Raw genomic sequence first — 25,672 nt, 5'->3', positions numbered from 1 at the left:
CTTTTACCAGCACTTTGTTTGAAAGCACTTTTTTATATTTCTGAATGTTTATTAGCTGTCAAGCTTTTGTTCCTTCCAGACATTGTACTTTTTTTAGCTACTCGAAATCAGCTTCAGATAATATTTGTTATAATTGAATTTTAACCACAATGTGTAAGTGTTTGAGCCTTTTTAGCCATTTTAAGTTATCTTCTGAACTGGATAAACATTCAGCACATTCTAAACAGATTAGCCACAATACTGTGGTTCTAGATTGTCAAATCTATCCACATTTTCTTTCTGTACCACTCTCTGCCCTTCCGTGTTCTCACTTTATTTTTCTTGTACCTCCATTTTTTCCAAAGGGAGTGGTCACTGCTGAAACCAGCAGAGGAGGTCAACTACTAGAGGAGCCCAAGACGCTGTTCTTCAAAGGAAACTGTCTCAGTCTACAGGTGTCCATCCAGGATATCCCTCAGTTTCTGTGGAGCATCAAACCCTTCACCACCTGTCAGGTAACATAGTAATGTTAGTAAGCTACTAGGACCAGTGCTGTAATGTGCCATAGGCAGCTGCCTACACGATTGCATTGCAGACATCCCGAGAAGGGTCTGTCAGCATCCCGCTGTGCTACAAACCACACCCCTACGAGTTACGCTTCCTGCAAAGAAACAAGCGTGGATGTCATTGACTGAAACAATCTTTTCAAGAACATTTATTTCATGTTTTATGTATGAAATGTTTGGCTAACTTACATTGCTTTCGAATCGTATGCAGTATGAAATAACAGCTATTATTAAAACGTAAAATAAATTATACAATCAAACACAGACCTATGGTAATTATAGCTAAAAACCTACCTTTAACCCTACCCCTTCAATAAAATTTAAATTTACTGTGGAAGTTCATAAATAAAATACTTTAAAAAGGGAGTAAAAACAAACAGGATGACTTGCGGTGTCTGCTGATCAGTGTAATATGTATGCCTAATTACTAAGTGGCGATTGTGAACCGTAAAAAAAAAAAAAAAAAAAGCCGTGTTTTCCTGTTCTCATTCTGGCATGTTTATTGTCAAAAAATTAAAATTTAATAAAAATAAAAAAAAGCAAGGGAAGTGAAGTAGAAGAAGAGTGCTACTATCATCGATTCTAGTGGAAGCTGCTAATTGTCTGTTTCATACTGCTGTACACAGTCGGACACACTTGGAGATCCCAGGTATAGTTATACAATATACAGTACATATACAATATGAGGAAAGTTTATGTGATCCATATTTTTGTCTTGTTGAAACTTCAAGTTTCAACCCTAAAGAACGAAACCGTCCTACCTAGCATACAAATACACAGTGATAAGACAGTATCTGGTTCTAGGTTCATGCAATTAATCAGTTCAGGAGTGCTTCTGTCTCCTTGAACGTGCTTTTGTATGCCTGCTCGAGGGAGAAATTAATCCCGGCATTAAGGCATCCCATCAAGCATTTCTTCTGCTCAGGGTTCCTATCACTGTTGACATTAGAGTATCTCACAGGTCATTTCAATATGCAAGGCTAGAGAAATGGCGCAGGAGAGGTCAAGGACACTCCCTGCAGACGTGCTGCTTCACGGAAATTAATAATACATCAAAGGCAATTGCTTTCTCTTCCCCTGCCCTGCTTCCAGATTCTGTGTGTTGTACATACCCCAGCAGTGACCCCTATCATCGGAATTAACAGGGATTAGAGTTTGTGTCTCTTTTGTACTGATGGTCTCATAGACGAGTCTCTTAACACGCATGCTTCCACGTTTTTTCATGGATCAGGTGCTTTTCCTGACTCAGCTCTCTGATCTCTCTCTCTCTCTCTTCTTCTCTTCATTCCTGGTGTCCTCATCCCGCTCTGCTGCAGGAATTCTCCTTCACCCAAGTGTGGTATAGTAACCAGCAGCCTGTGCACTGTGCCTTCTCGCTGCAGAGACATAGCGCCTCAACCACCCAGCTCTCCTGCAAGATCAGTGTGCGGCAGGTCAAAGGTCATGAGCAGCTCCTGCAGGTCTACTCATCGGTGGGAGAGGTCAGATTCACTCTGATGTCATCTCTGTCACTATTTACTCAGCCTCATGCTTATTTTTTTTCCTGTTGATCAAAAAAAGAAGTCTCTTCCAAACAATGACAGCTTACTGTAACAGGCTGTCAAGCTCCAAACAAATATTTACTGATTTTTCACCTTCGCTGCATGCGGCTCTCAAGTCAAATATGCTGCTTATACACTATAAAAAAAAAAAGGTTGTTTATTGGCATCTATGGTTCAATGAAGAAATTTTAACATCCATGGAACCTTTCCACTGTGCAAAAAGCAGAAAAAAAGGTTCTTTAAGATTATTAAAATGCTCTTCACACTAAGAAAATAATGGTTATTTTAAGAAATGTTTTTGGGGAACCCAATATAGTACTTTTATGGCATTGCTGCAAAAACTCAGTTTTGGAATCTTGTGTATTTGATTTTAGAGTTCAAGATCAATGTGAATAATGACTTAAATTTCAGTTTAAATTCACTCAGAGCTATCATACAACTTCAGAAGACTTGGGATATAGCGCACATAAGTCATCTGGACTGCTTTTTTGTCTTTTTTAGAGCTTAACAGCCCATATTGAACGTTGTTTTTTTTTTTTAATCTTTAGAAATTCTTTTTTACAGGTTTGAAATGACAAAAATAGTTAAATTAGTTAATTCCAATAATAAAATAAAGAAATAATGAAAGAGTTTTCGCTTTAACTATTCTTTAAAAAATGTGGGTCTTTTACTATATGGGGAAAATATATTATAAACCTTTCTAGTGTTTCAGTGGTTTTTCAAGCACCTTTGTAGATGAACACAAATGCATGCTAAAAAAAGTTTTTTTTTTTGTTGTTGTTGTTTTTTCAGAGTGAGAAAGAGACGGTCCCATTTTTTATGCAGGCAGATTGCACGGTGACGTCACAGACAGGGGCCAAAGCCTTCAAAATCCCCCTGTCCATACGTCAGCGGATATGCACCACCTTCGATACTGCCAACGCCAAGGGCAAGGACTGGCAGCTCTTAGCTCAGAAACTCCACATTCAAAGGTGAGCGCCGGAGAGATATAGCCAAGGCAACAGGACTGATTGAAACTTATTGCGGCAGTGCTCACTTTGTTAACAATGCTCTTGAATAATAAGCTGAGACTGCGCTCCACTTTGCTCGATCATTTCACTCAGAACTCATACTCTTCAGGCTTTTCATCTTTATTCAATTCAGTTTTTGCAAAGGTTAGAAGTTAAAGAACCACTAGAGACTGGAGAGATGAGAGCCACATTCCCTTTATCTATAAAGTGATTGTATGACATATTGATAGATTATGCTGATATTTATTTCTGTGTAGATGATCTACGAGCTGAAATCCTTAACTTTCCTTAATAAATCTGAATGATTTATTTGTCTGTTGGGTCTTTTTAACAAGACTTGCAACCAAGTAACTCCATAAAAGGAAACCATGAAAATAAAAAGAGAACAGAGCAATTGAAGACGTTTTCATTCTCCCTGGTACTAATATTTTAGTGCGTCATTTATGAGAACAGTTCTGAAGATATGAACTGGTATTACAGTTCTGTAAATTGTGCCATTTAAAATAATCAAATGGCATTTCAGAATTGAATTATGTAAACATTATGTTACCTTTACTTGAACCTATGCTGTGCTACATGACCATTTGAGTTTGGAATTATATTACAACACTGCCATCTACTGGCACTTTACATGTGACAGTGCACACGACATGTATTTATTTAAACTGTTGTCCCTAATAAAACAAAAGAAGGAGAGTAGGTTGACACTCAAAATATTCTCTTGCTGTGTACTAACATTTTCTTCTATTGTGAAACCTCCATTTCCTTCCTGCACAGGAACCTGTCCTACTTTACCAAGCAGAAGAGTCCCTCTGCTGTCATTCTCAGTCTCTGGGAGGCCAGGCATCAGGACAGTGGAGATCTTGACTCACTTGCAAGTGCTTTGGAGGAGATTGGAAAGATCCACTGTAAAAGTCTGCCTCAGAGTCCAGATGAGAAAGAAACAGACTTTACGTTTTGAGGGACTATTGAAAACTACACTTATTCCACCAGGTGCAATTCGCCAGCATCTTCAACCAGCTAAAGTATCCGGGCTGAGAGAAGCCTGGGACAGGAGGCGACCAATCAGACAGTTTCACGTATCTGACCATGTGCAAAGTTGTACATGTGCAAGTTGGCATGAATTCGGCACAGATTCAACAGCTTCAAAATGCTTTTCTCGAAGCAAACATCACAGTGCCAGTCCGTCACATCTTACATGAAATTCCGCCTTAGCCTTTCTTTGGTGTTTGATTTTTTTTTTTATTGTGAGGGATTTGATTGGTGGCCAGGCAGGGATTTTCTTGAGCATTTCCTTAATCTTTTCCTATTTCTCCAACAGTGTCCCAGAGTTCCGCAGTATTTATATTCCTTCTGCATGTTACTACTGATGTGTGCTTTGTTCGCACTATATGATGTTTAGAGAAGGGAAGAGAAGGAAATACACTCCTGAAAACACATCGTGATCGTGGCTCACTCTGTTCTTTTATTTCTATTGTTGTTTTATTGTCATTTTGCCGTCTTAATGAGATCAGTTGAGGAATAATTATGAATAATATATGGTGATATAAAGATTCAAACTTTTTTTCAGCTATGAAAGTTATGCAGGTTAGGAGGTAAAAAATCAATTACGTTTTTCCCTCTGAAGACCTTAAAGCATAACCCCATCACACGCTTAAATGCATTACTCTGTTCCTGTGAGCGTGTGTAGTCATCAGGAGCCGTATCATGCCTTTTGTAGAGAGCGTCAGGCCTGAAACGACCTGAAGAAGCGTTTACTCACGCCATGCAACGGCAGCACATGCCTTTTGTTAACATTTAGAGCTTTCTTTTGAAACGCAGCTGAAAAGGAAGAGCTCCGAGAGACCTCTGTAAAATTAGCCTCTCTTATCTCCTCTGACCAAATTCCACCGTGCAGTGAGAAACACAATGGGGGAACACGGGCCGGTGAGCAGAGAGAGTTATAATTAAGGTCTGATAAAAGGAAAGGAGCTATGTGGAAAAAATGCTGTCAGAATTGCAGGGGGAAAAAAGTTATGTCCTGCTTTTCCAAGTCATCTACTACATTAACCTTCTCTCTCAAACAGAAATGCCTCTAAGAGCTCATTTGATATGTTTTTTTTAGTTTTAGGCACTACAATGCGCACCACTGCTTATAACTGGATATTCTTTTTTATATTTCAATTGTAGTTTTAAGTTTTATGAAGCATTTAACAAATCTGATCAGCACTGAGATCAGTAGCCTGTTTGACTTATTTAGACGCTGCTAAACCACCAGTTGTCCACATAACTATCAAATCAATTAAAATCTTTATTTTATTTTATTACCAAATTTGCTGTCACCCCCTCTAAAATCGAATTAAAACACACCGTGGCATCATTTTAATGAATTTGAAAGAAAATTGCTTTTGTGCTCATTAAACTTTATTCAAGTTCATATTTATGTCCAAATGATGGAACATGACGTTAAGCTTCAAGTACAGAAATAATTCAAAAAAAAAAAAAAATAGAAATCTAGAAATGGCTATCAAACCAAACTTCAGCAAAAACGTTCAACAACAACAAAAAATCAGCAAAACTGATTTTGCCCTATTATTGTAGACTACAGTTATAGTGGTACTATTTGATAAACTAGCACAAAGCCTTCAAACGGTAAAGCTGATAATAATCCGTCCCACGTTCATGTTATATTTAGGCCTTTGCTTCAAATTATGATTCTTGTGCCTTGTATAACTTCTGTAAATGGTGAATGTTGTACAGGTTCTGAAGATGGTTCTGAATCATGCAAATGTACTGTAAAATATCAGTAAAAAAAAAAAAAAAACACTATATTACACCGATATGCAGGGGTCAAGAGCTTTTCTAGTGCTAAATATACTTGTTTGGTATCGCCAGGCCAGCTTTGTGGTATATTGTATCTATGATTATGAACATTTTGGATGTTTTCTGTACAGTAGAGTTTGCGGATGTATATGCAGTCTTTTGGAAATAAATGTACAGCTAAAGAGAGCTGCAACTCTAGCAAACATGCCCCATGTCTTTATTCTCTTTCCATGTGCGGATATCAGGCAGGCAGATAATGTAATATGCCTGAAACGGCACAGGACGTTTGCATTGTTCTGCCTCTTAATCTGAGCAAATTTAGTTCTTAAAAATTAAACTAATATCCTGATGAATCTCTACAAAACAAGGCGATTAACACATACACTTCTGTGTTTAAGACACACAGTAAATCAGCCCAATATCCTCAGAACTGTAGCCAATAGTGCAATGAAATGAAAACGTTCATTTCAGCAAATTTAATGTCTCAGACATGCCATAATTTAGTTTTATAAATGGCTGATGCAAAGTCCACAGCTGGTAGTCTTATCTCAAACAACCCCTCCTCTTTCAGTAACTTCTTATCAAAGGACACATAAGGGACTAAAGAGTCCGCCCTCATGACCATGGTAACTACGAGTTTGTTTGTTTGTTCTTGTTAATGTTAGATCAATTCTTTGAGCAACATTGAGAAATATGAATAAGCAAATACATCTTAATAAAACTCCAATTTGAAGATGATACAACAACAGTGTGTGTAAAGCCTGCAATTCCATGAAAGAAAAGTCACTTAATGTTACTGTAATTGCTTGTTTGGCATCTCTGTCTGAAGAAAGGCAGAGGGAAGAAAACTAAATCAGTTTTCAGGAAGCAACAAAACAATGTAGGCTAGTGACTAGATTTGTCGAAAGGAAAGAATGCTGCTTTCAATGGGCCACAGTAATGCCTTACAACAGACCATACAAATATTGTAGTTTATCAGGAAAATGTATCACTAATACAATTAAAACTTGGTTGAAAAATCCCAGTGTAGGCTAATCTAATATGGCTAATGAATGGATCACATGGTTGATTGTGTTTGAGTATAAGGAGCGACCTTTGTTTGCATTCTGAAGCATCAGTATGAAATTCCCCTTAGACTTGATACATGAATAAACAAACAGAAGTCCCACCTTCCTCCGTACACTGCAATCAACTAGAGCATCCGCCAGCTTCCTGTGTTTACAGTGTCGCTCAACAGTCATAGTATCGCACTGTCACAGTCAACTGTCTGCTAGATAGCGCCAAACTGACAGAGATGGCCTTGCATTGCGGAAACTGATAATGGTATGTGTGCGTTCAGATGTCCTGAGAATATTCGGTTGTTGGAGATTCACTCACATGGTTATGTGACTAAAGTTTACACGTAGAAAAATTATATCTGGCCCTATATTTTCCCAAGATGTGAGAAAATATAGACAGACATATTTTAAAATATTGAAATATATAAAGTAGTTATTCAACACGATGTGAAGTTTGTAAGCGACTTGTGTGCCAGCCAGGTTGTCTCGGGTAAGTCCTGAGAAAGTATGAATCCCACTATAGCGAAGGCTTGTTTCATTAAAATAATTAGATCACGTGACTAACGCTCAGACACTTATAAGGGCAACGTCACAAGAAACCTAATTAATATTCATAAGGAAAGCCTCGGCCATAGTAGGTTTGTTCACTTCGCATTCAGCGTGTTCAGGTTTGAAGAAGCGCTCAATTGCATGATATAAGACCGGAAGTTTTCTCTCAACAGCTAAATACTGAGGCGCGCTATCAGTGGGATGGTGTTGGGACTTAATCTTCTTTCAGTTTACGGAGAAAGTGACACAATGATTTGACTACTATGCGATACATTATTTTCTTGGTAGGTGAATTTAACATTTATTTAATTTGTTTTTAGATACCGTATATTTGAATGTCGTAATAGAGAAACTTTGAAAGTTTAGTTTGGTTCATGACGCGATAAATTGAAGCTTGGACTGGTCGGCGGCGATAAACCACCTGGAACAACAGATCTTGTCAATTAAAAAATACAAAAACTTTAAAATAATTAGAAACCATGGAGTAACCTCTGAATCAATATTTTATCTATCTCTATATACAAATCCTCACATAACTTTAGTCTGTTTTAACAGTTTTAACGTGGAAATTGGATTGATAATGACTTAATCTGAAAATTAAGTCAGAAAATTTATCAGAAAATGTAATAGGCATGGAAATAAATAGGTTGTGTGTGTGTGTATGTATATATATATATATATATAAATGAATTGTTCAATGAAAAGTCAATGGTGCCCCACAACTGTTTGATTACCGACATTCTTCAGAATATCTTCTTTTGTGTTCCACATAACAAATGAACTTCATATATGTTAGGAACAACTTGAGGGTAAGTAAATTATGACAGAATTTTCATTTTTGGTTGAACTATCCTTTTAAGTTTCTAACATATAAACAAACTCAAGTGTTCTGAGACATAAAATGAAAGGTGCGCTAAGATTTACACCAATAGGTGTCAGTATAAGATACAACACCACTTGATCACAGGCTATCCATTATTATTTACCAGAAAGTCAGTCTTTATTGAAGCACACATCATCATTTTACTGTTTCTTCTGTGTGTAGGTTTTGTTGTTGCTAAATATCAGTCACTTGGATCTGTCCTGGGCTCAAGGGTCCATCAAGAACAGATCAAGCCGGGATGTTTCCTGCAGAGAGAGCCTGGAGTATGAACATGATAACATCTGCTGCCTGAACTGCCCTGCTGGTGCATAATAAAAATAAAAAAAATAAAAAACACTTTAAGTTCTGGTTAGACAATGTCTTGTATGTGCACTTACATTCCACCACCTCATCTTTTTGCAGGAACCTATGTGAAAACGGCCTGCCTTACTGCTTCAAAAAAAGGAGAGTGTAAAACATGCGAGTTTGACACATACACTGAGCATGAAAATGGACTGAAGAAGTGTTTATCGTGCACCATGTGCCGTATAGGTAATTCTGTTATTTGAACAGAATATTGTTCCATACTGCCAAGTTTTTCAGATTTATGCAAATTCTTTTAACACAAACTTTTAAGGTCATGCAAGCCAAATCAATGTTGTGCTCACATGATAGACTTCCTTCAGATATATTTAATTGTAAATTGCCTGCTATTTGTGCTCCTTCTTTCCTTCTGTAGATCAGGAAACCACTGAGAAATGCACAATTACCCAGAACACAAAGTGCAAGTGCAAACAGGGGTCATTTTGCTTACCTGACCAGGCATGTGAGGTGTGCAAGAAATGCAGCAGGTAAGTTCTTAATGTAAAATTTGATCAAAACTTAGATTTTGGACAAAGAAGTCTCATGTTAATCAAACTGATTAGCATGAACGGATAGCACACCCAATAATGAAAATGTGCACGAACAAACTTCGTTGGTTCTGGTATGACAAGCAAGCACTTTGAGCTTCTATTTACTATATTTGATGTGCTCTATTAATTTGCATTCATCAATGTTTATATGTGAATAAAATAAGATCTGTTCATTATATAAAGCAATAGTATCTCTTCAGAACTCTTGGAATAAACGGCTCGATTGCCCGGGATTTCTGTCTTTTTTGAAGCATCAAAGTTTTGGTGGAATAGACATAAAAAATATCTTCATGTGTTTCAAAGATGAACGGAAGTCTTACAGGTTTGGAACGACATGAAGGTGAGTAACCGATGACAGTAGTTTCATTTTTTTGTGGACTCAAAATCATTTCATTTGTTGAACCCAGATGCAAAGAGGATGAGGAGATTGTAAAAGGCTGTACACACATTTCCAACACAGTTTGTAGAAAGAGAAGCTCTTCGGGAAGCTCCATCTCAGGTAGTAGAAAACCTTTCTCACTCTGTTGCCCAATGATTTCAGCTGTATACACAATGTTGTATTTTTCACATTCACATTTAAAGGAAAGGAAATGATAATTGTTAACTGGGATATTCTGTCCAACATTTGTCTTTTGCAAAGGTTTTGTTTCCATAGTGTTTCTCATAGCGATAACATCCCATTTGTCCTACAGTGACTTTCATTGTTGTGCCAGTAATTGCAATGCTGGCATGCATTTTGAGTATCGTCTACTTGACAAAGTCAAAACCATGTAAAGGAGCAGGTAGGGCACACATCTTTCCTCAGTTCTTTCAATATTTCTTCCTTGTTTCTTTTTTGCTTATCGTACAAAATCTTTTTTAATTCCAGTAAAATCAAGAAGTCCAAGGGAAATGGTTAAGATCTGTATGGTAGGTCAACAAGACATGCATCTGATGCGTTTGATTTATCAGCCAACCACAGAAACTCATGTATTTTGATGTAACTCAGCACTGATTTGAACTCTGTAAATATGACGACCAGATGACGTCTTTCTTGCCCTGCAGGGTAACAGTGAGGAGGTGGTAGAGGAGAGGCAAAATGCCCAGAATTCCAAGACAGATGACTCCTCTCAGCTCCAGCCATTTTTTGAGCAAAACTATGCGGTGTGTAACCATGTACCTGCTTCATCAGAGATGGAGAAAGACAGGGGACTAGGGGACAGCCTCCCAAACACCGCCAACTCCTCACAAATTAGCCTGGCCATGTCCGCTGTGCCCATTAACCTCCAGCCCCTCCACACTAACCAGCCTCCAAGCTCTGCAATTGCCTGGCAGCCTCACACTTTGGTGAGAGTTGCCGCTTTTTTTGTATTAACAACACTTCTACCATCATAACCAATGCTTAAGTCTCTGCTTTTAATATTTCCTAAGCCTGAATGCATTGCCTTTGGTCATTTGGAGACAAGATGAAGTAGCATGATGAAGTATCTGTTGGTGTCTGCATTGTCATAGCTTGCTTTCAGGATAAAGACTTTCCATTTTTTGTAATATTTTGTCAAATCAGGCTTTCTTAAACTAAATTTACCATGGAGAGGTCATTTTTGCACTCATTTAGATATTGATGACAGCTTATGCCTTTTGTTCAGCATTTTTGGACCTGACGTCTCCTGTAACTCTTGAGCAATCTGTCTATTTTGGGAATATGTCTTACTCCATTAAATAAAGATGTTTGTATTGATCTGGAAGCCCAGACTGTATGGCAAGAGATCTAGAATATGCAGTTTATACTGTATAAAAATATGTCTGTCTGTCTCTCTCAGTGAGACAAGTTAGATTGACTAAAACTAAGTTATTTAAACCTCTGTAATAAGCCTCATACTGTATAAATAATTTTGATTTGTCAAGCTTTGGTTGACATCTTGTTCAAAAATAAGTAACCAGTAACCACTATTGTAGCTGTCAGTAAATCACATTAATTCGCTATACAAATAAATGTGAATTGAATTAAATTACCATGAAATGAAATTCTTCTATCTCTTTTAGGAACGAGAGTTGTCAAGAAGACTTGTTCCTTTGAACGGTAGGGTCATACCTTTTTTCCTTGCATAATTTCAGCATTTGTTAAAAAAAAAAAGGGTTATGCTGCATTGTTTTTACTTCATCTCACCTTTTCAGGAGACGAATCGTTGAAGAAAACGTTTGATTTCTTTGAAGAAATTGATGTCCATTATCATAACAGATTCTTCAGGTTCATTGGACTGAGTGATAATTCAATCAAAAGTACAGATTCTCTTTTTCCAGAAGACAGAGTTTATGAACTGTTAAAAATCTGGATGGAAAAGGAGGGACTGAAGGCAGATTTCAACAGTCTTATTGAAGCATTAATCTATTTAGACCAAAGGCTGTCAGCAGAAAATATTGTTACAAAGGCAATTAGTAATGGTTACTTTAAATATGAAGATGAGTGACTGGAAACAAACAAATATTGTCACCCTTTTAGTGACCTCAGGTAGCAAAGGCTTACCTTATGTAGTGTTATTTCCTAACTATTCCAAAATGGAAAGTGTTTCGATATTTATTATGTTGGCCAATAATGTTCAAATGTTTAGAAAAGACATGCTATGCTGTTGTTTACAAATATTAGTTACATTTGGAAAAAAAAGGTGATATTTAAGACTTCTAATATTATGAAATGTTGTGTTACTATTATTGTGGTCGTATTCTTTCCCATTTTGTAGATAAAATTGTTGTGCATTATGATCTCGAATATGTTAACATATGTCATGTGAATTATTTTGTTGTGAACTAATAAAAGCAATTCATTTGTACATTTTGTTTTTCCCTTAATGATTGTGACTTTACAATAACGTTTTAAATAATGTTAAGGTTCTGAATATAGTGTCCGCAAACTCCGCATTCATCTCTGTTGGTTGGACGTTTCTTAAAAGTTCTAGTATATAAAAACTGTATTTCAGCTTGCTCGCCACTAGAGGTCACCTGATCTCCTGCGAAATATGAATTTCAACATCAAAATTTATCTTTAGGATTTACAAATGGTTGAAAAAAGTGGATGACAGTGACACAGATTAGAGATGCAGGACCCACTGGAAAACAAGTTTCAAACCACCGTGGTGAAAAAGAAAAACACTTCATCCTAAATGACACAGGAACACTGTCTGTGCATTCTGAAGATGCGTGTGCAAAATCCCTAACTTGTTGATTATATATATATATGCAAGCCGGCCCGTTCAGCCTGTTCGCTATAACAACCGCCTCCCTATACATTATCCCATATGTGTGTGTGTGTGTGTATATATATGTGTGTATATAGGCCTATGTATGTGTGTATATATATATATATATATATATGTGTGTGTGTGTGTGTGTGTGTATAATGTATATAAGGACACCTATAAGGTCCTGAAGGGGGTCGCACACCGGACGCTATATAAGGACACCTATAAGGTCCTGAAGGGGGTCGCACACCGGACGCGCAGCTCAGCGCCACATCTTTTAAATTCGAACACATTATTCTCTATGAGAGTACACACACCGTCGGAAATCAGAAAATTGCTGATGTTATCGGATTTTCAGGTGAGAGTTGTCCTAGACGTGGCGCGGCGCTGAGCAGCGCGTCCGGTGTGCGACCCCCTTGATAATTCAAATAAATTGTGTAATCGTATTTTATTGCGAAATAGGTCGTGTTCACTACACTTCCCATGCACCCTTGCGGTTAAACAGGAAATGCCATGTTGGGTTCTGCGTTTCCCCAAATCATCAGCGCATGAGCTTGGTCGTTAAACTTTGTACACGCTTATTTTCTCTCTTGCATCACATCTGAATAAATCAGATTAACTTACGTTAACAGTCAATACTGTTATTTAATAGGCAATATTTAAAATAGTTTGCGTGGGTACCTCGTCTGTTTTCGAGTGTCCTCAGACTGGCATTACGTCACAACCAAAACAACATGTAAGACACAAGCTGCAATGTAAGACTACAAAAAAAGTATAAACCGCTCCGTAAGTCTATTCTTTTATACGACAGGTCTTTGACACCAAAATGTTTTTAATGTTTTGTTACATTGTCTCATTGCATCATGGAAGCAGTTTGCATAGTTCTCTCTTTGTACAGTATTTATAGTTTTGAGTGACATAATTTCCATTTCATCCTTACTATTGCTAGTTTTTCCCTTTCTGCTGTTCCTCATTTCTTCTAATGTTTATTGTTTGCCATCTGGTCTGTTTGCAGACGAAATCGAAAATCATGATGGGGAATTATGGAAAGAGGAACTGAGAAAAAAAAAAAAAACCCGTCACGAGGTTGTTTGATATTTGTGAGATACCAGATAAAGGTACAATACATTCAGATGTGCTGCACTGCTTATATAGCCTTTTATAGGTACACTTTGATTGCTTCTTTCTTTTTCTTTTCTTTTTTAAAATATCACTGCATTATATTTATTTGAGTTTGAGACATCGCGTTTTTATAAGGCAAGTTGAAATATTATGAAATGCTTGTTAATGTTGTTGTTTGTCTTTGTGAACACCTCTATGATTTAATACGTGTGTAAGTAAAGTTCATCTGCATTCTCTGTCTCGGCAGCACTCACAGGATGAGAGGAATTGTTGCATTTTACGTTACCTATCTGCTGTGCCTGATATTGGGGATTGTCTGTGTGGTATTAGTGGCTCACTGGAATTACACCTACCGAGGTGGATTTGCATGGGACGGCTCAGCCAAGCACTTCAACTGGCACCCGGTCTTCATGGTCACAGGAATGGTGGTTCTTTATGGGAATGGTACGTTTGATTGGGTATTGTTTTGCCTTTTGTTTCATGCTACTGTAGCTGTAATATAACACATGACATTGCACAAGCAATAGTTTCAGCTGTATGTGGTAGAAAGTTTGTGTTTGTTTTAGTTTGCTGTGTTACATTGTTTGTGAAATGATATGATTGAAAAATATTCTACTTGTTTTTTTTTATGTAAAACTTTCTGTCTTGTTTTCATTAATGTCGTTTTCTCTTGTAACCAGCGGCCGTAGTGTACCGTATTCCTCTGACATGGGGTCACAATAAGCTCCCGTGGAAGCTGTTACATGCTGGGCTTCTGCTCCTTTCTCTCATTCTGTCTGTTCTCGGGCTTTGTGCTGTGTTCGACTTCCACAACAAAAACGGCACACCCAACCTCTATTCCCTCCATAGTTGGGTGGGGATTTGTACCACTGCACTTTTCACTGCACAGGTGTGTATCGTGTTGAAACTGCTCATGTACAGTGTAGTAGTTTGTCTTCACTTGTTGTTGTAAACAAGAAGTTAAATAGTGGATAAACAATGAACTTCATTTTCTTTCAAAGAAATTGGATACAGAAAATGCAGTCTGACATATTTCATATGTATATGAAGGACCATGGAAGCGTGCAAGTTTTTATCTTGTAATTCTGACTTTTATCTTATAACTCACAATTGTGGGTCTGTATCTCACAATTCTGACTTTATTTCTGGCAATTATGAGTTTATAACTCACAACTCACTTTTTTTCTCAGAATTGTGAGCTATAAACTTGCAATTGCAAGTTACAAAGTCAGAATTGTGAGATATAAACTCACAATTGCTATTAAAAAAAAGTCTGAATTGTGAGATAAAAAGTCGCAATTACCTTTTTTAGTTTTATGCCGTGGCAGAAACATGCTTCCACAGAGGAAGTAAATGAAAAGTATGAATCTTCCCACAGGAACTAAAAAAATGTCCTTTTCTCTATTTTTCCCCCCGCAGTGGGTCATGGGTTTTACCGTGTTCCTCTTACCTTGCACCCCAATGGCTGCACGTGCCCTTATAAAGCCAGCTCATGTATGGATGGGAGGAATCATCTTGGTACTGAGCATTGTATCTTGCATCTCAGGGATCAACGAAAAGCTATTTTTTGCACTGTAAGTGACGTGAATCTGCTATTGCAGGTGAAGAACCTATGTATAAATGGCTACTAATGTTTGAGAGATCTTCATGGATCGTTTGTGCTGTTTGATTTGGTAGATCTGGGGCCTCATTTATAAAGCTTGCGTACGCACAAAATGGGGCTGAAAACATGCGTACGCCAGTTCCTGCGCAAAAGGTGGGATTTATAAAGAAAAACTTGACGGGAAAATTTGCGCACCTGCACGCAAACTCTGACCCATGCGTACGAACGTTTTGGAGATGGAGCACTTTGGCGACACCGATGGTGATCTGGAGTTAAATGTATTTTTGGTCACTTTTATACAGAAAATCTAAAGAAAATTAAACATATACAGAAAGATTATACAAATACAATTTCAATCACCAAGCCTGTCACTTGAAGCAAATATCCATTCCTTCTTAAATGTCCGCGGCAGCGAACGTGTTGAGCCGTTTAGTGAAACTGACGCAAATAACAGTTTAAATAAATAAAATACTTCTGATATAAACATTTATATTAAATATGCCATTCAAATTAATGGAGTTAAACACTTAAACATGAAATCATTACTGAAGTTACAACATTTTTTTAAATTCAATCATTAGAAATATTTGTTGTGGATGCGATTGTTTTTGAACACTTTTCCTGTGGCGTGCTTTAATGTTTTAACCACAGAGATAATTGCTTATCATGATAATACCAGATTGTCTGAGAAAATAGTTTCGTGCAAATAATGCCCAAGGCCTATCTGTTTCCATTAAAAATATAAATCAATTAAAAATACAATTCGGCAAGTGGAAAAGATTGAGAAAAACTTTCTCTGAAATGTATTTTACACTATTTGATTTATGTAGGCTATTCAAAAACAAGGCAAGGATAGACAACTACTTGATTTGTATTAATGTAATGTTTCTTGTACCGTTTATATCATTTGCATATGATTATTCATCCACGTGATAACGTTTAAGTTATCACGTGGATGAATAATCATATGCAAATGATATGTAGATGAGGATCTGCATAGTAAAACTAGGCGTTGTAAGCTCCATATATGGTTATTTCGGGTGGAGACGCATGTACGCACAATCTTCCGCTGACTGGGATTTATAAAGTGAATTCTGCGCAGGTTCTGGCGTACGCACGGTTTTATAAGTCTGAATATTTTTTTGCGTACGCCATTTTTGGCTTTCGGGCGCACGTACACTTTTAGTAAGGTTCCTACGCACAGTTTTATAAATGAGGCCCCTGATCATTATGCTGTAATCGATATGTTTTAAGAATTGCAGTATGATGTAGAAAGAAGAAGATAAAAAAGAACATGTATTCATAAATGTAGAGCTCTCAATAGCTTCAGTGTGGTGCCATAGCAAATGCGTTCTTCTATTGGTTCTTTCCTCAGAAAAGCAGCCACCAATGGGACGCTGCCTTATACTGCATTACCACCAGAGGCAATCACTGCAAATTCTTTGGGAGTCATCATTGTAGCGTTTGGATTGGTTGTTTTGAAAATCTTGTCCAATCAGATATGGCAGCGTCCTGAGCCAGGCTATGATGAGGGAGTTTACAGGGTAAGACAAAGGATTTTAAGAAAAGAAAGAAATGGCTTGCTAATATTGTGACAAAAGTCATGTTTAATTATCTTGCCTTAGTACAAACCTCTCTATATTTATAAATTAATAACTAAGAAAGTATTCATAGGAGTAATTTTTTTCTGACAGAAGTGTTTTTATATTGTCCCTTTCTCTCATTTTCAGCCCCTGGCATATGATGGAAACTGATGTCTCAAAGCTGAATGTCTGAAAATGTTTTATTTATTTGCATTCTGACTGATCAGCTGTTCAATCGAATCAAAGTCCCCTAAAATTCCAACCATTTGTCTTTGTATTTCTAATTATACCTGGGAAGACATTTAAAATCTTCTGTTTATGTGTTTTTGCTTAGATTTGATTGTGTTGCTGCTGCTATTTGAAATTGTGTTGAGCAAAGGCAAAATGTCATAAAAAATCACTGCCTATTTGTCAGTGTTTTGTGCTAATTTATTATTAAAGAAGGCCTCTGTATATAACAAATGATTAATATCATTTTATGAAACATCAATGTTTGTGTCTGTGAAGGAAAACCAGATGAAGGTATTTCCTCTTTGTTTGTCAAACCGGTTCAAACCGGCTGGGAAGGGCATTCAAACCAGACAGAGGGACAAACCACCACGCGTCATCATCAGTGAATAACCAATAGGAAGCCGAGACAGTCTCGCACCAATCAAAGTGCTAGGCTGAGGTGTTTGAAATTTACATATTTCAGTAAAAATCCAATCAGCTATTGTTTGATAGTTTGAAATATACGCACTAAAACTCAAATGTAAAGCAAATCCATACTAAATTAGGTCCCAAAAGTAATGTAATTATAGTACTAGCAGACAGCATATTACAAGGATATAGGATAAGGAGGTCTGTCCTAATTACTGAAATATCGCGAATACCCCAACATAAAGCATAGCACGCGTATACATGTTTATTTTCTTTTATACAGTCTATGGTTTATTTGTTACACATTTTCTTCCATTCCATGATCTGTACTCAAAGAAAAGAAACGGAACATTTCCTATTTCCCTTCTTGTTTTGCACTGTTACATGATGTGATGAGCTCCGCCCGCAGTGGCGTTGTGACAAGCATGGTTTCAACAAGGTCCGCTTTAGACATACTTGTCAGTCTTCCCCAGTACGCCCATCCCATTTCATTCGTGCTCTTTGAAATCTCAGTCAGCTACCATGTCTGGTCGTGGAAAAGGCGGCAAGGGGCTTGGGAAAGGCGGTGCAAAACGTCACCGCAAAGTCCTGAGAGACAACATTCAAGGAATCACAAAGCCAGCTATTCGCCGCCTAGCTCGTCGCGGTGGTGTGAAGCGTATTTCTGGTCTGATCTATGAAGAGACGCGTGGTGTACTGAAAGTGTTTCTTGAAAATGTTATTCGCGACGCTGTAACCTACACCGAACATGCTAAGCGCAAGACTGTGACTGCTATGGACGTAGTGTACGCTCTGAAGCGTCAAGGCCGTACCCTGTATGGTTTTGGCGGTTAAATTTCACCCGGACCGGATTAAAAAACAAAAAAGGCTCTTTTAAGAGCCGCCCAAACATTCGATCAAAAGAGCACATTAATCTGTCTTAATGTATTCTTTATTATTTATTTTAAATAATTGTTTTTTTAAGTTTCCCACAACACATTAAGTCGTTTTTTTTTTTTTTTTTTTTTTTTGTGTTCATATTTTAAGATGGAACAGAACAAAAAAGCAAGCTGTTTATGGTTAATTACATGAATTAACAGTAGGCTACTAACGTTACTTTTAACAACATAAACATGACTTAACAGTTCATTAATTAGTGGGTGCTCGGACAGAAATGTGAGGATTATTATTTTTTTTTTTTTCATTTACTCTTAAATGTTTATAAACTACTAATTATTAGTATAAACTACTAATTATAATAACATTTATTGGGTAAAGTTAATAATAAATAATGCATGAATATGTGCACAAAAATGAGCACAAAAAAAGCATCAGAAGTTGTGCCCTTTATTTATTATTGCTTTTATAAAACAGTTACACCATAATAAAAAAAAATATTAGGGACACAATTTAAAACAAGCCAACCACCATTTTTTTTTTTTCAATAAGATAGTCCCAGACATCAGCGTTCCTATTCAGTGCTGATTGGTAAATAGTAGTAGTTACATGTTAGATTACACAACGATGGTTTATTTAGTTGCATAACTACGTTTTGTAATGTCACGGCCTTTATCTTCAAGCGGAGGAATGGCACTGGAAGAATTTGCTTAGCAAAATAACATTTTAATGAAATTTTCACTTTTAACAACAAACTCGAGTAAGCACAAAATTCCTGGCCTGTAATAATTAGTGTATTTTAATTATTATAAGAGGTCTGCTAAATTGTGAATATAGCCATGCATGGCTTATACAGCGTTGTTAGGCACAACACACAGCAGAGTGACCTTATTCACAAACAACACCACATAATATTAAGAACACACATTTTCATTAAAGCATACTTTTTGTTGCATATGCCAAGCAGTTTTATGTGGTCTAGGAATGACAATTAATGCATTTGCTTACTAAAATTATTAAGAATACAAATATTCACTAAAACATAAGCACATTTTCATAAGCAACTTCATTAAGTTGTATTCTTCCGCTAGCAGACAACAGAAAGCTGCTAGGCGTATTAACCATAGACTGTAAAAAATGGTATTAACAGGTCAAAGTCATTACATCTGCTGGAACAACTTATTGACCAATCAGCATCCAGGGCCGGAACTATCCGTTCTGTGATTTGTTTTGAGTGAAAAACTTTTAATAAAAGTATCATTTATCATATAAATTTGTTTTTGGTGCCATAGTTGATGTTTGATAGTATTGCTGCTTAATGAATAGGCTTGAGTCCACATGCTTTCAGTTTAGTCTAATGTTTATAGCCTAAACTCAAATTACGTTTAAAATTGAACGTGACTCTGTCACACACATTTATGAAATATTTCATAAATATCTGTGACAGATAAATAGTTTTATTGTTTAAAGTCGATCAACATCGCAGTAGCCTACACGAAGTGCAATATTTTATTACCCTGCATGGCCAATGAAGCAACATGTTGAAAATCCTCGCTGTTATTATTATGCCTCCTAAAAAGGGTCTAAATTACCTTTTTACAACGACTAAATATAATTAGAATAATAGTAAAGTGTTTAATAGTATTGGTGTCTAAGTATTTAAAATGGTAATAAATACAACATTATACTCCAAGATTGCTTCCTGCTGTTGTCGCACACCTCTACACTTTCTCTTCGGACAAACAATACATAGCCTATACTCCCGTTTTATTAATGACGGACAACGTCTTTAAATGTGTGTAATGTTGGGAAACTTGCTTGTAAATAAGTTACTTGAATCATGTACTGGATGTTCAGATATGATTATTGATAGATCGTTGTAGAAAGAATGTCCGAGAGATTAGGGGAGGTTGAAATGGCGACAGCGCTGATCTGTGTTACCTCCACTAAAGAAAATCGCTTAATTTTTTTATTCCGTGAGTATTCTTTGTCTAAAACCACCACATATGTGTACATTAGGGTCTTCTTTATGCAAAACATCTATCGTTTTAGTTGTGATTTTCGAATTTTAATATATAATCTACAAAAGAACTGAGGAAGTGCGACGTTTACCGCTGAGACTCGCACTAAATTTGGACGCGTTTTTATTTTTGTACATTAAACGGACCGATGTTTTGCACGAAACACGAGCTGCCCTTAAAGAGGAAAGACTCAGCTATCTGGACGTGGTTTAAAGTCTGCAATCTATCACTCTGTATCGCGGGAAACCTTGTGTTTTTCAAGATCAGAAAGCACATCTACAAACGACTCCGTCCTGTTGAGAGCGTCGGTTGCGGCGGTTGAGTCTATATGGTTCTCATCTCCCGTTTAAATCCCGCCCTCAGCTGTTGGATGTAAACATTGTTTGTTTGACAGCTCTGTACTACGAGACATCGGCTCTAAGTTTACTGAAACTATGACAGAAACTGCTCCTGCTCCCGCGGCTGCTCCGGCCAAAGCCCCGAAGAAGAAGGCGGCAAAGGCGAAAAAGCCTGGAGCAAGCGTGTCAGACCTTATCGTGAAGGCGGTGGCCGCTTCCAACGAGCGCAAAGGAGTTTCCCTGGCGGCTCTAAAGAAGGCTTTGGCAGGTGGTGGATATGACGTTGAGAAAAACAACTCCCGCGTCAAGATTGCTTTGAAATCTCTGGTGAAAAAGGGGGCGCTTGTTCAAACTAAAGGCACCGGGGCATCCGGATCTTTCAAGGTGAGCAAGAAACCAGCCGCCAAGAAACCCGTCAAGAAAGTTGTGGCGAAACCGAAGAAGCCAGCAGTGAAGAAGGCGGCGGCCAAGGCGGCGAAGCCCAAGAAGGCAGCGGTAAAGAAACCTGCCCCGAAGAAGTCTCCCAAGAAAGTGAAGAAACCGGCAGCGCCCAAGAAAGCCACCAAAAGCCCGAAGAAAGTGAAGAAACCGGCTGTGAAGAAAGTTGCAAAGAGTCCTAAGAAGGTCAAAGCAGTGAAGCCTAAAGCCGCAAAGCCCAAGGCTGCCAAGGGGAAGAAGACATCCGCCAGGAAGAAGTAGACTGACAGACTTCACTCCATAAACCAAAGGCTCTTGTAAGAGCCACCCCATCTTCACTGAAGTGCAAATGTTCCTGATGCATGTAAGAAGGCTACTGCCTTTTTATAGACTGAGAAAATTATTTTTAGGTTGGATGTGACGCTGTTTTGAGCTGTCTTGTTTAGAGTCTCATTGCTTCTAAAAAAAAATATCACCAGCGCGAGCGGGCAGATGCTGTGGAAGACTTGTATCAAGATCGGTTTACTTTGTATAACGTTAAACACATGACAGTCTCTACCTCTGTACCTGATACACAAAGCCGATTACTTGGTGTAGATTTTCAACCCTTCAGAGATTATACAGAAGAGTCCGCTGGTTGGAAAGTGTCCAAAATGTGCATACGTTAACATATAAAGTTGTAAATAACGTTACAGTTTGTTCAAAGTTCATCGTGTGCGAGCGTGAGTGCACGTGCGTATGTGACTAAAAAGATGATGAGTGTGTTTTATCACTATGATTCGTTATATTTATATTTTGTATTGGATTATACGAGACTTTCCTGTAAATACAGCAATACAGAACAAACACTTAATTTATTCATAGTTAAGCGATGGTTTGTTAAAGGTTACTACCAAAGGCAAAATACATTCCATCAGTGAAATGACTTGTTTGTGTTTTTTTGTATTTGTTCTTAACATGTATCCATAAACTTATATTTTGTTCAAAATTTGTTATAAAACTCCTAATAAAAAAAATTTATATCGGAATGATATGAGGGCTCATTTGTCTTTATCTGCTCAATGTAGGCTACACTATGCTTGTTCAATTGTTTGTTTGTTTTTTAATTAAGGAGAATGTTTTCTTATTAAAAGTAATTTGTGAACATATTTTGGGTAGACCTTGTTTTATCAATGCATTTAATTATTTATTTCTGTAAAAGAAAAAAAAGGAGGGTGGGGGGATTTAAAAAAAAAATCAATTTAGGTTAAACTTCATATGAATGTATATAATGAAAAGATCCTGTTACTGAATGATTTCAAAGTTTGACCATAGACCTTATTCACAGCAGCGCCATCTTTGATTTTTAACGGGAATGCTAGACATACATTTCTCTTCAGTGAGTTGTACAAATATTGAATGTGTTTTTTTGATTGTTGTGCTCACGAAACACTGCAAAAACATTCCAGTAAAAAAAAAAAAAAAACTACAGACGACATGAGCTGTGGAAATTTATAAGTGATTAGGAGCCTTATAAAGCTTTTTACAGCAGATGCCATTGGAAACACACAGCCTCTCTTTCATACCTCATGGCGCTGCTTTGAATAAGGTCTATTGTGATTGTTTTTTTGTTTGTTTGTTTGTTTTTTTCATTTTAAATGGTCATGCGGAGTGGCAAATGTACACATTTTCCCAAGTAGTCAATCAAATAATATATAAACCAGAAGATATTATAAAATAATGAAATATTTAAGATGGAGTATTGCATATCACACTGCAGGACAACAACATCCTTAAAGCATTTCATGTAAACTATCCTTTTATACATCCATATCTTTTAAGTTTCAACTGTATTATCTTTAAAACAAATCCCAGCCTGCAACAGGTTGGACATACTGTGAACAAATCAATTACATGAACAGAAGCTTTGTTTGGACAAAAGAGTTGCCAGACAGATTATAATTCTCAAGATAGTTGCATGAATCTGTTTAATATTTTCCATTAATCTCATATGCCATGCTAAAACAAACAAATAAATAAATAAAAAATCTGTCTTTCCCTTTAAGAGAGAATAGAGGACATTTCAAAGTCAGGGGTAATTCATTTTCAGCAAAGTGAACAAAAATGACAGACAGAATATGATTATTATTTCCTCCACTAAGTTAAACCGAAAAAGACTGGGCATTTTCAAGTAGAAATAACAGTTGATAAAGTATGAGCTTTAACTAAATGTATGGATCTATAGGATATTTAATTATATCTCATGAGAGTGACCTTTTGAAAGATTCATGAGCAACAGAGTATGTAGAAACAGCATTCAAAATCTGTTCTCTACAGAGAATATAGGCTTATAAACCAATTAGTCTCACTTGGCTAACATACAAAATAATGACTCTCAGTCAAAGTACACCTAAACATATTTACAGATCACAGTATCCCAGAGATAGGAGATTCACCCTCATTATGAACCACACGTTCAAGAGACACTAACTCGTCTGCTTTTGTAAATGGTATGATTTTATCCAAGGATAATTCTGTTTCTCCATGATCTACCATAGGAGGCCTTTCCCCATAAACAAAGTTACAGTCAGTCTCAAAAGGGACTTCAGCCATCTGTGACACTGTATCAAAGCACATGTCTTTGTCACTTCCCTCCCTGACAGCGTGCGGATGCAGACAGGGGTGACCGAAGAGGTGAACGTCTCGAAGGTTTGTGGAGTCGCGATGATACGACACCAGCTCGTTGCTGAAGTCAACCGTTTGAACAGTATCCCGAGAACACAGCTTCCCACATCCCAAGAGACTGGAGAATGCTTTGCGGAATTCTGCATTAAAGGCATAGACTACAGGATTCAAGGTAGAGTTTGCCCACCCACACCACACAAACACGTCAAAGGTTGTCTTATTGACACATGGGATCTGCCCGGCATTGTGGAGGCCAGGGTCACAAAATGGCACCATGCAGTTGAGAATGAAGAAAGGAAGCCAACAGCAGACAAACACACCCATGATCATCGACAGAGTTTTCAGGACTTTGGTTTCCCTCCTAAATGAGCTTTTTAACTTCTCTTCAGGAGCTTTATTGCAGCTTTGGCAGGACTGAACATGTTTAATGGTGCACTCTTGCATTGATATCCTTCGGATCTGCCTTTGCGCTATGAGGAAGACGCGTGTGTAAGTGACAATCATTATGGAGACAGGGATGTAGAAGCTGACTAGAGATGAAGTGATGGCGTAAGTGCGGTTTAAACTGGCATCGCATTTTTCAGACATTTCTACCAGGTCTTCTTCATGGCCGGGAGTCTTATGCCAACTCAGCTGCACGGGAATGAATGAGATCAGAACAGAGAGAATCCATGCCACTCCTATCATGACAAATGCCACTGTTCTTGTCATTTTCTGCTCGTAGCTCAACGGGATGGCAATAGCCCAGTAACGATCCACACTTATGATGCACAGGTTAAGAATGGAGGCAGTGGAGCACATGATGTCAAAGGCTATCCATACTTCACAGAAACTGCCGAACGGCCAGAAACCCATAATCTCAGCTGCTGCCTTCCATGGCATCACAAGCGAGGCAACTAAGAGATCTGAGACAGCCAAAGACACTACAAACACATACGCCACTTTGGAGCGCAGATGACGGAACCGTACCACCGCGGTGCACACCAGAGCATTCCCTAGAAAGGTGGACAGCACAAAAATAAAAAGCAGGCAAGCAGTCGTGGAGCGAGTTATTAGCTCTGAGACATAACCTTCAGTCTGGTTTACCATCTTCTGGGATGTCCCTAATACCCTGGCTGCAACCTGAAAAATGTCTTTTGATCAAGCATCCATCCTCTGGGGAACATTTGCCGATAGTTTAATATCCAAAGACTTAAGGAATTCGTCCATTAATGAGAGAGTTGCCTGTAATAATTGAACATTTCTGAAATAACCTTCCCTCCTTCCTTCAACCAGAGAAGTGAGTGAGAATAGTGCAGAGGGTGAGACTAATGATCTTGGAAGTAGGACTAGGGGGAGGAGCCTAAGAAAAAACCGGAGAGGGGGAGAATGTGACTCATATCATGTAAATTAGGGCTATGTATTAGCCTAGCCTATTTATTTATTTAGTTATTTATGATATCTTTTATGTTTTCAATTGGGTATTAGGCTTTATAGAAATCATTTGAATGTTTATAATTAAAGAAATACAGCAACATAAGTGGAAAATCATGTTTCTTTGAACACAGCTGCTGTCTGACTAATGGAGTTTAATTAGCGTTTATGGATTAATTTACAATTCTGCTCCCGTATGTACTCCATTATCCACAAGATGGCAGTATACGTGCATTAATGTCCCACAAGAAAACAGATAGAGGTTCTAGTGATGAAAGGTCCCGGTCCGATAAATTCCAAATTCAGGAGAAACGATTCCTTCAAACAGTTCATTTCAAAGAACCAGGATTCAGCTGTTATTATACATCTTTGCGTAAACGCGTCATCACGTAGTCTCTGACATCGCAACTAGGAATATTACATCTTTAAATAATTTACATTGCAATAATAATAATAATTTGCATTGCAAATAGTTCACGGTTTATTTAGCACATATAACC

At 37.6% G+C, this 25,672-nt stretch overlaps 6 protein-coding genes across 11 annotated transcripts in view; 5 read left to right on the top strand and 1 right to left on the bottom strand.

The window, feature by feature from the left end:
* unc5db (unc-5 netrin receptor Db) overlaps nucleotides 1-6,098 on the top strand; it is a 178,380-nt gene extending 172,282 nt beyond the window's left edge. For both annotated transcript variants that reach the window (XM_079872309.1, XM_079872308.1), the window contains exons 14-17: nucleotides 345-494; nucleotides 1,862-2,026; nucleotides 2,879-3,057; nucleotides 3,874-6,098. In XM_079872309.1, coding sequence (XP_079728435.1) covers nucleotides 345-494; nucleotides 1,862-2,026; nucleotides 2,879-3,057; nucleotides 3,874-4,057 — 678 coding nt within the window. In that variant the 3' untranslated portion in view covers nucleotides 4,058-6,098. The remainder of the gene's footprint in view (nucleotides 1-344; nucleotides 495-1,861; nucleotides 2,027-2,878; nucleotides 3,058-3,873) is intronic.
* A 1,473-nt stretch (nucleotides 6,099-7,571) lies between these two features.
* On the top strand, nucleotides 7,572-12,089 carry hdr (hematopoietic death receptor). Of its 2 annotated transcripts, none has more exons than XM_079873291.1 (10): nucleotides 7,572-7,789; nucleotides 8,551-8,692; nucleotides 8,791-8,919; nucleotides 9,107-9,218; nucleotides 9,689-9,780; nucleotides 9,974-10,063; nucleotides 10,150-10,190; nucleotides 10,326-10,424; nucleotides 11,304-11,340; nucleotides 11,436-12,089. In XM_079873291.1, the coding sequence occupies exons 1-10, from the start codon at nucleotides 7,769-7,771 to the stop codon at nucleotides 11,726-11,728; spliced, it is 1,056 nt and encodes a 351-aa protein (XP_079729417.1). In that variant the 5' UTR covers nucleotides 7,572-7,768; the 3' UTR covers nucleotides 11,729-12,089. The 2 variants fall into 2 exon arrangements, with proteins under 2 accessions (XP_079729417.1, XP_079729416.1); XM_079873290.1 differs by having other exon boundaries at nucleotides 10,326-10,607.
* Nucleotides 12,090-12,983: 894 nt separating this feature from the next.
* cyb561a3a (cytochrome b561 family, member A3a) lies at nucleotides 12,984-17,263 on the top strand. 4 transcript variants are annotated; one of them, XM_079873287.1, is made up of 7 exons: nucleotides 12,984-13,282; nucleotides 13,512-13,753; nucleotides 13,866-14,062; nucleotides 14,299-14,507; nucleotides 15,038-15,192; nucleotides 16,597-16,765; nucleotides 16,952-17,263. In XM_079873287.1, the coding sequence occupies exons 3-7, from the start codon at nucleotides 13,876-13,878 to the stop codon at nucleotides 16,973-16,975; spliced, it is 744 nt and encodes a 247-aa protein (XP_079729413.1). In that variant the 5' UTR covers nucleotides 12,984-13,282; nucleotides 13,512-13,753; nucleotides 13,866-13,875; the 3' UTR covers nucleotides 16,976-17,263. The 4 variants fall into 4 exon arrangements, with proteins under 4 accessions (XP_079729413.1, XP_079729412.1, XP_079729414.1 ...); XM_079873286.1 differs by having other exon boundaries at nucleotides 13,512-13,614; nucleotides 16,952-17,261; XM_079873288.1 differs by having other exon boundaries at nucleotides 12,992-13,251; nucleotides 13,512-13,614; nucleotides 16,952-17,261.
* Nucleotides 17,264-17,945: 682 nt separating this feature from the next.
* On the top strand, nucleotides 17,946-18,429 carry LOC307158480 (histone H4). Its single transcript, XM_079871065.1, has one exon. It carries the CDS (start codon nucleotides 17,966-17,968, stop codon nucleotides 18,275-18,277), a length of 312 nt encoding a protein of 103 aa, XP_079727191.1. The 5' UTR covers nucleotides 17,946-17,965; the 3' UTR covers nucleotides 18,278-18,429.
* A 2,271-nt stretch (nucleotides 18,430-20,700) lies between these two features.
* histh1l1 (histone H1 like1) lies at nucleotides 20,701-21,567 on the top strand. The gene has a single exon (XM_079871064.1). It carries the CDS (start codon nucleotides 20,775-20,777, stop codon nucleotides 21,375-21,377), a length of 603 nt encoding a protein of 200 aa, XP_079727190.1. The 5' UTR covers nucleotides 20,701-20,774; the 3' UTR covers nucleotides 21,378-21,567.
* Nucleotides 21,568-23,501: 1,934 nt separating this feature from the next.
* drd7 (dopamine receptor D7) lies at nucleotides 23,502-24,848 on the bottom strand (the record flags this gene model as incomplete). The annotated part of the gene is made up of 1 exon (XM_079872895.1): nucleotides 23,502-24,848. The coding sequence occupies one exon, from the start codon at nucleotides 24,846-24,848 to the stop codon at nucleotides 23,502-23,504; it is 1,347 nt and encodes a 448-aa protein (XP_079729021.1).
* Nucleotides 24,849-25,672: the final 824 nt, after the last annotated feature.

This window comes from Squalius cephalus (genome assembly GCF_949319135.1).
Source record: "Squalius cephalus genome assembly, chromosome: 5".
NCBI classification, from domain to species: domain Eukaryota; kingdom Metazoa; phylum Chordata; class Actinopteri; order Cypriniformes; family Leuciscidae; genus Squalius; species Squalius cephalus.
This window is presented reverse-complemented; position numbering and strand designations above follow the sequence as displayed.